Source organism: Aythya marila (assembly GCF_965140915.1).
Source record: "Aythya marila genome assembly, chromosome: 13".
Lineage (NCBI taxonomy): Eukaryota > Metazoa > Chordata > Aves > Anseriformes > Anatidae > Aythya > Aythya marila.
Genome location: NC_139054.1, coordinates 1,663,531 through 1,677,985, shown reverse-complemented (window position 1 = coordinate 1,677,985; position 14,455 = coordinate 1,663,531). Strand labels below are relative to the sequence as shown.

Below are 14,455 nucleotides of genomic sequence, written 5' to 3'. Positions count from 1 at the left end.
TGGCCTGGTAAGGTCAGTACAGCTTGAAATGCGGAACAACAGCTGGAGAAATGAACCATGTAGTAAAATGCAACAACATACAGATAGTTAACTTTCCACATTTATATAATCTATATCTGTAAAAGGAAATGCAGGCTATGCAATAAATTAATTGCAAAACAAGAAAACATTGCAACTAGGAAGAGTGTGACTTATTTTTACTTTTTTTTTTTTTTTTTGGAATTATTTTGAGACCTAGTTTAATTAGTTGATTGTGTAGCAAAAAAAAAAAAAAAAAAAAAAAAAAAAAAAAGCAAACCAAGCAATCACAAGATCTTCTGTTAATTGGATGCACTGACATCAATTTTCTGTATCCAAACATGCTTTTTTGCGAGGTCAGTACTCCAAGGTTCTTCAGCCTTTCAGATGTATGTGATTTCCACATAAGAGACTTGGCCTGGCAAGAACTCTGGGGTTTCAGGCCCTTTCCTTTAGCTGACTTTATGGGTTAAGTCCCATAATCTCCTGGGATGTAAAAACCCAGGTGCAACAGAGCAGTAATGTGCTCTTTAATTCTCCCTAGAGATGTCATTTAAAATAAATTACAAGACATGTTAATCTTACAAAAATGAAACTTATTTCAAAACTGCATCATTATTACTTTTTTTATATCAAGTAACCGATCTGCTTACTTTCAAAACAATTATTTACATTCCAAGCCTTTCCATACAATAAACTTAATATGCAGGTACCTAGTGAAGCCAGGATCTATATACTCTTGTAGTCAAGGAAAAGCCAAAAGCTTTTATTATGCCTTTTTTAAGCAAACATACATATTGTGTGAAGTTACTGAGTTAACATATGATGATGCATTTCCAGAAGGCATGAAATATTGACAGATCTCTAAGAAAAAAAAAAATTGTTTCCCAGCAGGTCCTATGTTAACCACTAGGGGGAAAAAATGCCAAATGTTGGCATATTAGGTTAAAGAATCTGTTCTGTTCCTTTCTTAGCTGGTGCATTTGTCAGCGATCCATGCTCTTCGAAGAGGTCCACCAGGAGTTTTATGTAATGCTTGCCTGTCACATCTGGTGGGGCAATCCCAGTATAACAATTTGTCTACCTGTGTAGTTATCCCCAAGTAGCTTTTCTTCATTAACGCCATGCAAGAACCCATATGCTCTGAAAGAACTAGTTCACACATGGTGTTAATCAAAAAGTAATGGGGGATAACTCCATGTGTAAACATGGCACTAGAAATGGGATTCAGATGTTGGATCTCCCCCATTTGTAATAGCTTGGTCACTTATTTCATCCTGTGGTGCTGGTAGCGTAGTCTTTGTGAGAGGGGTCTCAGTCTTGAAAAGAGAATCCATTTTTATCTGGGTCTTTATGTTGAAAGATTTCTGGAAAGATTCTGATGTGAAGTAATAGATGAATGGGTCAAAGCAGCAGTTCATTGTTGCAATGCACAATGTGATTGGGTACATTGTCCTCGCAAACCTCTCCAAGGAGCAATTTGCTATTGCTTGGGACCGCACGAGGGCATACAAGAAGAGTATGGAATTGTAAGGCACAAAGCACACGACAAAAATGGCCACATGCACAATGATCATTTTCAATACTCTCTCTTTGTTTGTCCCGATCTGAGACAAGGTGGCAGGTTTCCGGAGAGTCCTGAGAACTAAAGAAGAGCACGTAAGGTTGAGTAGCAAAGGAATTATGAATCCTACCACTTCAATAAATATAGTGATCTTAGACAAATAGGTTTTCCAGATACGTTTCGAAAAACCTTCAAAACAAGTTGTGCTGGAGTTGGAGATGTTGGTTGTGGAAAACAATGAAGCTGAAATCCCACCACTGAGGACCAATATCCAAACACCTGCACAGACTATGGCTGAGTTTCTTCTGGTCCTTATGGTACGAGACCGGAATGGATAGACGATAGCGAGGAAACGGTCAACACTAATGCAAGTGAGAAACAGCATGCTACCGTAGATGTTGGTGAGAAATGCTGTACCAGAAATCTTGCACAGGCTATCTCCAAAAGGCCAGTGCCTGTTGAAATTGTAAAAGATCTTAAAAGGCAAAGTGAACACAAACAGCAGATCTGAAACTGCCAGGTTTGTCATGAAAATGGCTGTTTCGCTTCGCATTTTCATCCGACAGCAGAAAACAAAGAGGGAGGCACAGTTGGTAATTAAACCAAGGATGAAGACCACACTGTACACAGCTCCATACAAGTTGTACTTGAAGGAATCATCTGTCAAACAGGTATGATTGTTGCTGTGGTTTCCCATGCCAAGTTTGTGATGTGCTTCCAAAGAACTTCAAAGTCTACTTCAGTGCCGTCCATAAAACAAGGCAGGGATCTCTTTTCTTCCTGAAGAAATGCATTCCAGGAAGGTTGCTTGACACCCTGCTACCATGTCTTCAGTGCAAGTCCTTTCATCCTAAAGAAGAAAGAAATAAAGCCGTCAGTTTTGCAACCTCCTATCATATAAATTGTCTGAGTGCACATACTCCTCCACATGCATGGGTGTGCAAACAAGGCCAGTAATTAATTTACCAAGTACTCTTCATAAATTTCACCATAACTGGGATTTTTCAAAGTTGAACACAGCAGTTAAGACATGGCTTTTTCCCTTGCTTCCCCCTTTGCTCTCTTGTCCTCCGATTGGAAGGAGAATGGTAGCTAATTCCAGCTTTCCACTTGGAAAGGTTTTTCTTTAAAATTTGAGATGGAATTGGCCCAGTGTGCTCGGACAGAAATTAAATCACAGACCCATGATATTGCCCAGGTGTGGAATTAGGTCTGAAATCTTCACCTAAACTTGTGACAAGAGCTGAAAATTTTCATGTTTATTTTGAAAAGTGCAGGAATTAAACTTATGAATTTACAACTTAATGAAAAAAAAAAAAAAAAACAAAACAATAAAAGCAATAAAATCATTGACAAATTGCTTTTTTGTCTTTTTTTTTTGCTTGAAAATAGGAACATCCTTATGTTTTCCGATGTGAAAAATGTATTTCAGAAGTCTTTCTAAAATGCTTTCCAAATTTATGTTTGCTACTTTGAAAAATTTGTGTTTTTCACAGAAACTAAGTGTATCATTTCACTGTTTTCACAGAAACTATGTGTATTGTTTACTGAGGGGATGGTTTTCAGATGTAAAATGATTTGCAAAATCAACTCTCTAAGTTGCACTGACAATTTTCTTATTTCTCCTCTTTGTCCAGTTTGAGAACTTGAAATTTTTAAAAATTCATGAACTACGCTCTTGTAAGACTTTGTCCAATTCAGTAAGCTTTAGAGAGGTATAGACTTTAAGTAAACAATGGTGTTTGTTTGAGATAAGTGCTTTATGAACAATAAGCGTTGTATGAACTGTCCTGATGTTCTTGTATCAGCCTGTGAGCAGAAGCGAAGGGAGAGTCTCACCGACTGGGTTTGTGAGCTGGAAGTGGGCATGGCAGTGGGACATTTTGGAGCTGTGCAGCAAAGTTGGGTAACTTGGGCAGAGAACTTTGCCTCTTTAAACAAAGCAAACCAAATACAAAGCGAAGTTTGTAAATTCTTTTGTAGTTTGTAATCTAAGGAACATCTTAGTAACTACAACTGCAGAGTAATTTAGAGATGAAACCGCTGTGAAGAGTAGGATCTGTTCCAGAAAGTGGTTCTCTGACAACATGGTTACAACAGCAAACACGTAATTGAATGTGTTTGTGTTAGAGACTGAAACGGCAACACGTAAACAAACAAACTGGGGCAGAAAGCATGGAATCAAGACAACCTAAGATGCAAACTGATCAGAATCAAATGTTTTCCTACTGGGAAAAACTCATGCTGACAGTTATTGTTACGTTCTGGCAGCGAGTCTGCTGGTAAAATGTCAAGTGCTGAGGAAGACACAGCAGCCACGGCTTTGCTACGTGGAAGGTGCCAGTTCTGCTTACCTCTGGGAGAGCCCAGGCAGTAGCAGGCTCACTGTGTGCCCCTGAAGGCAGCGCTGTCACCCAGCTGGTTCTCTGCCCATCGTAGATCGGCTGGGTTTGAAGCAGAACGGGAAGGGAGGATCCCCAGATCTCACTTGTCAGATGATTTTTAACTTTTTTGACATTCAAAAAGATGTCTTGATACTATTGCATGTATCCTGTCAGGGAGGTTTCTTGCCCTCTGCAGGCTGGGATGGTATCAGGTCTGGGGCGTCAAAGCAGTGCTTTGAGCTGGTTTGCTGTCCTGGGTGGATCTGCTGTGTGTGCATCAACTACCACAGATGACTGACACAAGCTCTTAACCCAAATTAGCGAACTCCTCCTTGCCTTTTGCACTGCATGTTTGTGATAACGATATCCTGCATTAGCAAATATTCAGATCAGAAATAGATGTGCCCTTATCTGATTACTGTTGATTGTGTGGCAATGGCAAATGAGATCAAAGCCCAGGTTCGGGCTGTCTCCAGAGCAGCTGTGGGCAGATGATTCGTTATGTGTCGTACAGGGCTGGGGGTGGACAGTGTGGGAAAGGGCTGTGTGGGGGAGCAAAATGTTCCTTAGGCCTCTTTGGGCTTTTTTGCTCATCTGTGTTTTTCCCATTTTATTCATGGGAGGCAGATGGAAACCCCACTTCCCAATCTGTGCACGTAGCTCAGGGTTTCGGTTATTCCTCAAAGCAAGACTTGACATGGCAGGCTTAAGGCTTTGAAATTCCTACCTTTACTACTGCCATAAGTGGTCTTTGCCAGCAGCCTGACCCAGGTGCTTGTTATGCGGGAGGAAAGGTGCTTGATTATTGGATCCTTTTCCTGCTCTGTATCAGACAACTGCAGGGGCCAACATCAGTTTTTCTGGTGTATAAATCTGAGAACTGCCTCCCAGCAGTTGTCTAGCTAGGTTACAGTCTTGAAAATACAAGCCTGTGCTGTTCACCTATCTAACACAGAGGTGTTTAAACAGGGTGACAAGCTGCTTTCAAACTGAGGCATGTGCTTTAAATTCTGCAGCATCATTCTGCAGATTTAGTTTGCTGGATGCAAGACTCCCTTTCCTTCTTTTCACTCAGGATTAAAGCAGCAGGATGCTCTTCATCTATATCGCGCTCACCTCTGTTGCTTTGCTGGGGGAAAAAAAGCCCAACAACCTAGCAATGCTTTTTTAAAATGTTAGTTCTCTCTAATCTTGTGAGATACAGGCTTTATAGGACCTGAAGCCAAAAACTGAGAGATCAAAAGGTGGGAATATCATTTCTGGGGTGTTTTCAGTAGGTTTTGTCCTGAAATCTCTCTAGGTTATAGCAGGACTTGTGTTTTGACAGACTCAGACCCTGACCTTGTAAATAAATATTTTCCTTGGGCCTAGCACGTGCTTTAAGCCTTGGCTCAACAAGAACTCCTTTCATTAAGGGGTTTTCACTTCCCTGTTACCCAGGAGGTACAACAACTGCATGATGTGCACTTTGCACCCACCAGTGAGACTGTGTGTGATGGTCTTACTCCTGCAAACTATCTTGTCTTCAATATCTTGGTGTTTATTTCTCTCCTTCATTCCACTGTAATTATGCAGAAGGCCCAAAAAAGCTTTTGTTATTGTTGGGACTTTGGTTTGTTTTTGTTTTCTTTTTCTTGCTTGTTTGTTTTGAAGACTTTTGTTTAGATAATTCTGCATAAAGCTCTATGACTTGGATTCTTCCAGGCAGTTGTAAGCACTACAGGGTAAGGTGAGATGTACTGTAACTGTTCGAATATAGATTTTATAGACAGAAACATCTATTTTCTAGCTGTAAAAGTGAATGTTTTTGATAATCCTATGGCACTGCTAGTGGGCAATCATAAAACCAAAATGATCATTTGTAAATGCTTACAGATACTCATTTGAAAACCACACAATGTGAAATCAAAGAAAGCAAAGCAACAATGGAGATGCAGCAATGCAGCCTCCCCCTGAGCCCAAACTGCATTGCTACTCCTGCAATATCTGTAACCACAACGGGATTTCAGCCCACCAAGTGTCTCTCTTCAGTAAGAGCTTTGCTATTTTGTATTTTTGGTTGCAAGGAGCACTCTGACAACATGAAGCAGAAGCAGTTTTAAGAACAACTCTCCAGTTTGGGGGAATCTGGCTGCTGGCTTTTCCCTCTCTGAGGCTGGCAGGGCAGTTGCTGTCACACGCTGGCTCCGTTCTCCCGGTGACCCATGGCAGGGGCTGAGGCACAGCCAGTGCTGATGGACCTACTGCTGCAGGGAAGGGGTGCTTGCAGCACCAACTGAATTTTTCATGGGACACCAAGTCTGGGTTTGGCTCTGCTTTGAGCTCTCCATCTTCCCTAGCACCTTTTGCAGCCTTAAGGTAACCTGTGCATGTGTTTTCTCCCAGCAGGGTGGGAGCAGGAAGGGTTAGGTGATGGGAAGCGAAGCAGCTGCCTGGAAACAAAGCACTGCTGACTATCCGAAGGGATGGAAAGTACAAGTGCTTTAATCCCTTTCATTTACTAATCCGAAGTGATGTAGCTGAGAACAGTAGGAAAGAAGCAGACAGAAGGGTGACTTTGAAGTCCAGCGAGGGTTTCTGTCGCTTCAAAGGGCCATTCTTCCCTGTGTTTTATCGGAGAGAATGCCTAGGCTGTGCAGGGCAGGAGGGGATGGTTTCTGGCGATTAGCATAAAAGGCAGCAGAAAGGCTCTTATTCATGACTTTGACACTTATTGTGGCAGGGCCTTCAATGCCAGCGGTACCTCGATTCCCCAGGATTTGCCACCAGCGTAATGACATCTCTCACACCTGCTGGGAAGGTGATCCCACAAGTTATGCTTGGTTGTTTCAGTCCATCAGGTTTCACCGGCGGCTTTCCCAGTCTTGGGCAGAGGAAGAACGAACTGGCAAAATTGTGCCAGCCCCTCCTGTCCTCTTGCCACCGCCCCAGTGGCTCTGGCTCTCTGGGAACCTTCATGACTCCCTTCTCCTGCCTGGGAGCCAGGATGAGAGTTGTAGCAGGGCCCCGGTTTCATTCCTCTCAAAGATGGAGCTGGGAAGTGGAAACCTGAGCCTATCGGACCCAAACCTAATGGTGCCTCTTTTTTTTTGTTGTTGTTAATTGGTCAGCACTGCCAGTTGTCTCCTAACTGTCCTTTGAGACCCACAAAGCATTTCCTGCTCATGGTGACTTCTCTGTGCTGTATCTGTTTTGTATTGAGCTAATTAAAATGTTTCCTTCTGAAGAGAATAGTGAACTGACTTACCCCATATTCAGACACTGATCCTCAGGGCATGACTCTCTTTTTGTTTTCACTGAGAATGTCTCTCTCCATTTACATCACCCCCTTAACCCTTGCAGTGCTTTGGCCTCAACATCCATGACTGCTTTCAGAAGGCCTGGCCCGCAGCCCAGAAGCTGTGGAAATCACCCCAAACTTCCCAGCGAAGTCTGCATTATCTTATTCCTGTAAGGGGGACACTTTTGCTTGCAAAGGAACCATCAGTCTGATGATGGAGGACTGTAGGAATGCTGCTCTTCTCACTCTCGAGTTTCTTTCTAAATAGAGATCACTTTATAATAGTATTGCTAGATTCAATAGAGAACATGGTAACAAGATTTAGATGCAAATTAAAAAAAAAAAAAATGATTGAGGAAAAGCATCATTGCACTGTTTGGCCCAATTCTTGAAGATTTACAGGTTGTTTTCGCTCAGGAGTAGAAACTGGTGATGGAGGTAGCTGTGCCTTTGATGTAGCCCTGTTTATTTACAAAGCATGTTTAAGAAGAAAAAAATAAGAGAGTCCTGTTTCCCTGAACCGCTTGGGAATCCAACAACAGAACTCAGTTTATTTGCTTATGCTTCCAAAACTCTTTCCAGCCAGCGTTCTGCCCAAAAAGCTTCCTTTCTTTGCCTTCTCTGACACAATTTCCAGTGGTTCCTTGGTGATTGCTTGGCTTTTGGGCTTCTTGTTGCCTTTACCCTGCTCCTCATGAGGCGCCTGCAGCCGCATGAAGCCCTCCTTTCACCTGAGCATCGCTCCCACAGCCATGGTTCCTTTTCAGTCCCTTTGCTGAAGCAGGAGAGCTGAACTTTCACCTCTGTTTATCCAAAAATTATAGGCTTTTTTTTTTTCTTTGCATATATTAGCATCAACAAGCTTCCATCCAGCTGCCAGCACCACAGCACAGATGCCTATTTCAGCTTTTGCAAGCTAAACCTCAGTACAGGGGAGGACAGCTGGTTTCCTTGTGGGTCCACATCCGTGGAAATTAGCAGGACAGAAGACAACCTGTATTTCGCTCCAGCGCTCAGGACCTTGAAGGATCTGTGCCCTGCATTCATTTACTGTCTGGAGTAGATAAAACAGGGCTTTGTTCTCTCTAAATGCTTTATTCTGGGTGCAGAGGGGAAGGTCTGAGTGCTCCCTTCTGACAGGAGTGTGGACGGGGTGGGTGATGTGGGCAGCTGTAGTCTCATCTGGCCTTGGGAGCACTGGAGATGTGCCGTCCCACACCGTACCACCCTCCCCACCCCTCTGGGGAAAGCAGCAGGGCCTTGAAAAATATTCACTGGTGTATAATGGAAGCACGTGTGGGGAAGCACAGCGTGCAGCTACACTATTTTTCTGTAAGAGCTACAGGGTAACGCATTGCAGCAGGGCGTTAAAATAAACATAAAATGACTCCACAATGCAAAAACACCAAATCTCAGCCAGTGAGGGCAGTTCCTGAAGTTGCTTAGAAATTTTTTTTAGGGGAGTGATACTTTGGCATGATATAAGGCCCCCTGCTTTCACTGGGGCATATAATTTCTCTTTCCCATGTAAAAGCAAATGCCTGCTGGGGAAGAAGATGATGTTATCTGTGGGTTCAAAAATGAAAATAGGAATAATATTTGATAAAAAAAAAAAAAAGAGCTTCATTTGTGGCTATCTGTTTATGGGCGTATATTAGGGACTTAAGATATTGTGATAGTGACATACAGAGAAAGCAATCTGCCATGTTGTTAGCACCCGCCTTTGTCTCAGGACTTAGGGACCAGTGAATGCCCCTCATTTTCATTTGCCAAGGTAAAGAGCCTGTGTTTTCTACAAAACCAAGCCAAACTGTTACAAACGGTTCAGAAAACTTTCCTTGCAGCTAGGGTCAGCTCAGGCTACTTTGGCTCCGATGCCATATGCATCTTTATCCCCTCTTATGGGACTGAGCTCAGAAGATGGTGCACTGTCTATTTTGGGGAATAAAGAGCTCCTCTTTTCAAGGAGAGAATTTGCCTTTTGTGAAAGGCAGTGAGCTCCCCTTCCCTGAGACTAAATCAGGTCCTTATTTATGGAGGAGGTGCAGCGTGTGAAGGAGCAGAGCTTCTGCACACACACTTGACCTGGAAAGACCTCCTGAGGAATGGATGCGAGCTCTGGGAGCCATCCTCACCCATCCCAGTCCATGGATGGGGTGGCTTACCAGCCACCCAAATAGTCATTTGTGACTAGGGGCCATCAGACAGGGGCCAGCACATCATCCATGTACACAACAGTCAGATACCAGTAATTGGAAGCCCTGACACCACGGCTTTAGCTGGAGTTTGCTGCAGCCTGCCCAGATGCATCACAAACATTGCCATAGGTAGATGTGTGGCCCTGGAGAGACCGAGCAGACTCTAGTTCATTGATTCAGCAAATCTTATGTGATTAATAAAATATCAATGGCAGTTTGAGGTTATCTTACATGTAGGCATTTACCATTCCTCCTGATGCACCAGAAGACACAGCAGGCCACTGCTGCCCAGGTGAGCAGGTCACGGGGCAGAGGAGCTCTGGCACCCCTTTATGGGGCACCCAGGCAGCACCCAGCAGGGGCTTGAGCTCTGTCTGCTGCAAGCAGCCGTGTCCCAAGTGCTAAAGCAGTGCCACAGGAACAGACTTCCCAAATGGCTTTGCCATGAACCGCGCTCCTCAAGGAGCAACCTCCTCTCGCTCTGTTCCCGTGCCAAGCACAGAAGTTACCTACCTTCCTATCCCGCTCCCTGTCCCCAGGATCTGGCTGAAGGTTTGGGTAAAATTGCCTTAATTCCTCCTCTTGTGCTCCAGCCGTGAGGTGACAGGCTGGAGGAGGGCAACCATCTTACAGCTGGGGGTGCGTCCTCTCTCCGGTGCGGGCTGCAGAGCTCAGGCGCAGCTAATGTTACCGCTGCTGTCGCTCAGAAAACTGGAAGGTGCAGTTTTTCACATTTTCTGTCTCATTGCAATACTCTGCAATGAAAGCGAGCGGGTAATCACGTTCAGGCATTGGTTCCGTTTGTCTCTCTGCGTACAAGCTCAGCTCCTCACTCCAGATTTTTATCAACTGACCTAGCCCCAGCCAAGCAGGAGTCTCATTTTTAGTCTCAGAGGATTAAAGTGAAATGCATGCTCAGCTTCCCCCACCCTTCCTCCCTCCCATGTTTTTCAGGACCTTCTTTCAAAATGAATAGGCTTTGAACCCCCTGAAGTTGCAAGGTTAGTTTCCTGCCTGATTTATTTTGGCTTTCAGAATGCTAGTAAGGGAAAGAAGATGAAAAACTGCTACGAGGGGGCAATATCCTTATCACCGACCTGTGAACTTTGCACTTCCCATCATCTTGGTTTTACTATTCTGTTCATATAGGGGAGCAGTGCTAAATCACACAGTTGTCTCCTCTCAAAGAAAGATTAAGGACAATCATTAAAAAAAAAAAAAAATCTTTTCTTGCAAAATTTCTGCAGTGATTTTATACTGTATTGTCTTATTTCTTCCAAATGGCTGCATCTTCAAATTGTTTTCAGTATGTTGTTCATCGTTCATTTTACTTCTGACAACGTTAGTTTTGTCTGCTTAGCGCTCTATAGGATTTTTTTTTTCCAGTGGAATTTTACTACTGAGATTAAAAGGAGTGCATTCTGGCCATAAATGGAAGTCAAAAAGATAAGCAAAATGCTACACTTCTGCAGTACAAAAAATGCAACATTTCCTAATTTTAATGTAGCCTATAGAAACCAGATCTCACAGTACATGAAGCAGAAGGCATGTATCACTGTAAAATCATTAAGTTTAAGCCGCATTTATTTATATAGAATCCTTTCTTAAGCTCCTATTAAAGTGTTTTTACAATACTGACTTCAAGTACAAAAAAAAAAAAAAGCCCTCAGCCAGGCATATTTTTCACAAATCTGCAACAAACAACAGGGATGGAAAAGTCCTTAACGTGTCATCTGCAGCAACACAATGAGAATTATGATGTGAATTATGACGATTTCCACAGCAACAGTTGGGACAAGCAGCTTATCCAGTAATTACTTTCCAAAAAGTTGGAGAGATCATCTTTTTCCCTTTAAACAGAAACATTCACCTCCTCCATCCAAATCACAGCACAGCTCAAGTAAGAGGAATGAGATCTGCCTGTGCAGAAAAAACACTGCTAATCTCCATTGAAATGCACAACTCGAGCCCAGCCGCCTAGATTTATACCCCAGCTTTGTCTGAGCTGGCAGCTTTTAGGAAACGCTAAAATCATTTTTTTTTCAGGGTTGACATGAAATCTTGGAGGCTTTTCTGCTGCGTTAGTGAAGAGGCAGGCACTTACCGGGGCAGAGTGGCCAGGGCTGAGATCACGCCCGTGGCACCGAGCCGCTCGGCGGATTTCGGACCGATTCCCCCCTGACAGCCCCCATTTATCCTTTTCTTGTGCACGGAGCCAACGCCGAGCTAGTCCCACACGGAAGATCTGCAGGCTCTCGCTCCTAAAAGTTTGCCGTTCATCTTTAAAGCGCAAAGCTCCCGGCAGCTCTCTCCGTTCCTTTGTTCGGGGAGGGAACAAAACTGCTGAAGGCTGCAGCCATCGTGTCTTGGGAAACGGGACGCAAGAATGGGCCCAATGTCTGTGCAGGGGCTGTGGGCAGGGGGAACCCTTGGGGGTCTCTGTAGGAAACGCTTTCCATTGGGCAGGGATGTATTATTGGAGCCAGAGCCCGCCCCGCGCCTGGCTCTGTGCTGGGTCCCTCTGGCTGGGTTCTCTCCCTCGTTGAGCATCGCCTGGCTCTGGGTGAGGGTGAGCAGCTCAGGGGCAGCTGGCGATGGGGAGCACCGAGGCTGGGGTGACAGCACCCGGACACAGCCCGCAGGAGTGCCCACGCCAGGCAAAAACTCTAAAAAGCTCGGATTTTCCTTTGCGTGGCTGTTGTTTTTTGTCCTTCCGATTGAAAAATTAAAAGTGAGGAGGGGGTGGGAGACAGGGAGGCATTGGGTAGCGCCAGGGAGCTGCAAAGCAAAGCCTTCTGTACAAACAGAATAGCTTTCCAAATCTGTTTAGAAAGATTTTTTGTTTGCTTGCTTTTTGTTGGGGAAAAATTCTCAAAGGGGTTGCCTAGAGCTGCCTGGACTCTTTCTCCCCAGCAGTTTGCTCTGAAAGCCTGAAAGTTCCTGCTGGAAAACCTGTAAGCTCTCAGAAAAAATGTAGGGGCACAACTCTGAACACTGCCTTCTGACTCTTGCCTGTGCAGCCTGCCCTGAGAGCTGCTGCTGCCTTTGGGTGAATCTGCCCTCCAGCAGAGCCCGTAGCTGCAAGCTGTGTTTTTATCTCTTACCTTTCATATCAGCCCTCCAGCTAGGACAGAGGATCTTCAGGCAGCAGGGAGGAGAAATGCAGCAGCCGGCTTATTTGTCTCAGCCTGTTTACGCCGTGCAGCAGCCAGTGCCCTTTTATTTCTTTTTTCAGCCCTCTGCAGTTCCATAGGTTTGAAATCCTGAGTGTGCTTTCAAAGCCCAGCCTCCCACCTAATGTGTCTCGCTCGCATTGTGCTCGTCTGTCCTTTTCCTCCGCTCCTCTTGGCTGTTCCCACAGGCAGCCAAGGCCAGTAAACAACTCATTGTGGAGCTGGAACTAATGTTATTCCTTGGGCTGGTGGCTGATGCAGCGGTCTCTGTCTCGCTTCTGCAGCACGCCCAGCTGCCACCGGCTTTTATCCAGTCGATTCAAATAACTTCCTGAATATCTCATGTAACAGCCTCGCTCCAGTCTGCAAAACCTCATCCTCTGAGGGCTCGCAGTTTACATCGACTGTAAAACGCAAGTGTGGATTTAAATTGAAAACGCTGAAGGTGCAGATGTTTCCTATTCCTGCTGGTCAAAGGGCCATTTTTTCCCTTTTTCAGCTGGCATGTAAAGATGAGAGATAATCTGGGTAAATTGTAAAGGGACGGCCATCGCCACACATCACTGGTGCACAAGTGCAGGGATGAAAATAGGGGCTGGGGAGGGCTTAAGATGCAAAACCCACCAGTATAAGCAGTTGGCTCGCGTGCTGTGGCTGGGCACGGAGCCAGTAGGATGCCCGTGGGCTGCCCCTCGGTGCAGCAGGCCAGCCCGCTGGCTTGCTGTACTGCAGCAGGTAAAGCCTTCACAGTCAGGAATTACCAACTTTCCTCCATCCTTCCCAAAATGTGTGACCAGCAGTCAGCTTTTCTGGCTTGTGGGCATGCTCATGCTTTCGTGGCAAGGCTGATTGCTCGGGTATAATGCTGCAGCTTTTCAGCCCCTGGCACCATTCTTATGCGAGCGTGAATACCCTCAGTGGGGACTGATTAAACAACGAGTCTGCATTTCAAATCCCTCTGTTTGGGGAAAGAAGCATGGTTTGGATGGTTTGGGGCTGGGTGTGCTGCAAGCAGTGATGCAGAGTAGGGTGAACACATTGATACCTTTGTGGATGGATGTCTCATGGCTGAGCCTTCAGAGGTACCGGTCCCTGGGCAAACCTGTTAGGGAGGCTTGCTGTAGTTCTGCTGAAGCTGGAAGAGGGCCAAATTACTCCTTGAAGAATAAATACAGGACATTTATTTATTTATTTATTTATTTTTAAAAAACCTTCTGTGCTTCATTCAGTATTTGGCCAGAACGTAGCAATTATGCCAACTTTGATGCTTTTGGATTTGAACCAAGCAGCTGTACCTATCTGGCATGTTTGCTTTCTCTCTAGATAAATTGGTTCAATTAAACACTCTTAACAAAAGTCTTCAGCTGTTGTGAACTTCAAGGGCTCTCAGGAACTCCTCCTTATAATGTTACCGCTAACTAAACAGGAGATTGGGGATGGTATTTTTGTCCTTCATGGAATTCGTCATTCTAATCCACTGCAGTGGTTACAACCTGCTCTCCATCCAGGGTTACTACTGAACTCAAAGCATCTCTAGTGAACAGGGTATTCAGTCACCTTGCCTTTTCTTTTTGTTCTTTAAAAAGGAGCATCTTTTTCTGCTAGCTATAACCAAAACTAGATGGTATGTAGTAGAACCTCTGAGATGGCCCATGATGCTACCCTTCAGCCCCCAGAGTTCATTTAAAATATATATATATATTTTTTCCCCTATGGAACAAAAAAAGTTTTTTGTATTAAGGAGAAAGAAAAGGTCCCCAGAGCAATATCTTCCTGGTCCCATCCACGGGACATTTCGCAAAGCAATGCACAACATGCTTTTGCCCTCTTGCCACACC

The 14,455-nt window shown here is 44.5% G+C and overlaps 1 protein-coding gene across 4 annotated transcripts; it reads right to left on the bottom strand.

Annotated features, from left to right (window-relative positions):
* Positions 1 to 291: 291 nt before the first annotated feature.
* On the bottom strand, positions 292 to 12,866 carry LPAR4 (lysophosphatidic acid receptor 4). Of its 4 annotated transcripts, none has more exons than XM_082771204.1 (3): positions 12,549 to 12,866; positions 9,958 to 10,199; positions 292 to 2,432 (listed from the first exon to the last, which is right to left on the bottom strand). In XM_082771204.1, exon 3 carries the CDS (start codon positions 2,277 to 2,279, stop codon positions 1,233 to 1,235), a length of 1,047 nt encoding a protein of 348 aa, XP_082627330.1. In that variant the 5' UTR covers positions 2,280 to 2,432; positions 9,958 to 10,199; positions 12,549 to 12,866; the 3' UTR covers positions 292 to 1,232. The 4 variants fall into 4 exon arrangements, with proteins under 4 accessions (XP_082627330.1, XP_082627331.1, XP_082627332.1 ...); XM_082771205.1 differs by lacking the exon at positions 12,549 to 12,866 and adding an exon at positions 11,549 to 12,005; XM_082771206.1 differs by lacking the exon at positions 9,958 to 10,199.
* Between the last annotated feature and the right edge of the window lie 1,589 nt (positions 12,867 to 14,455).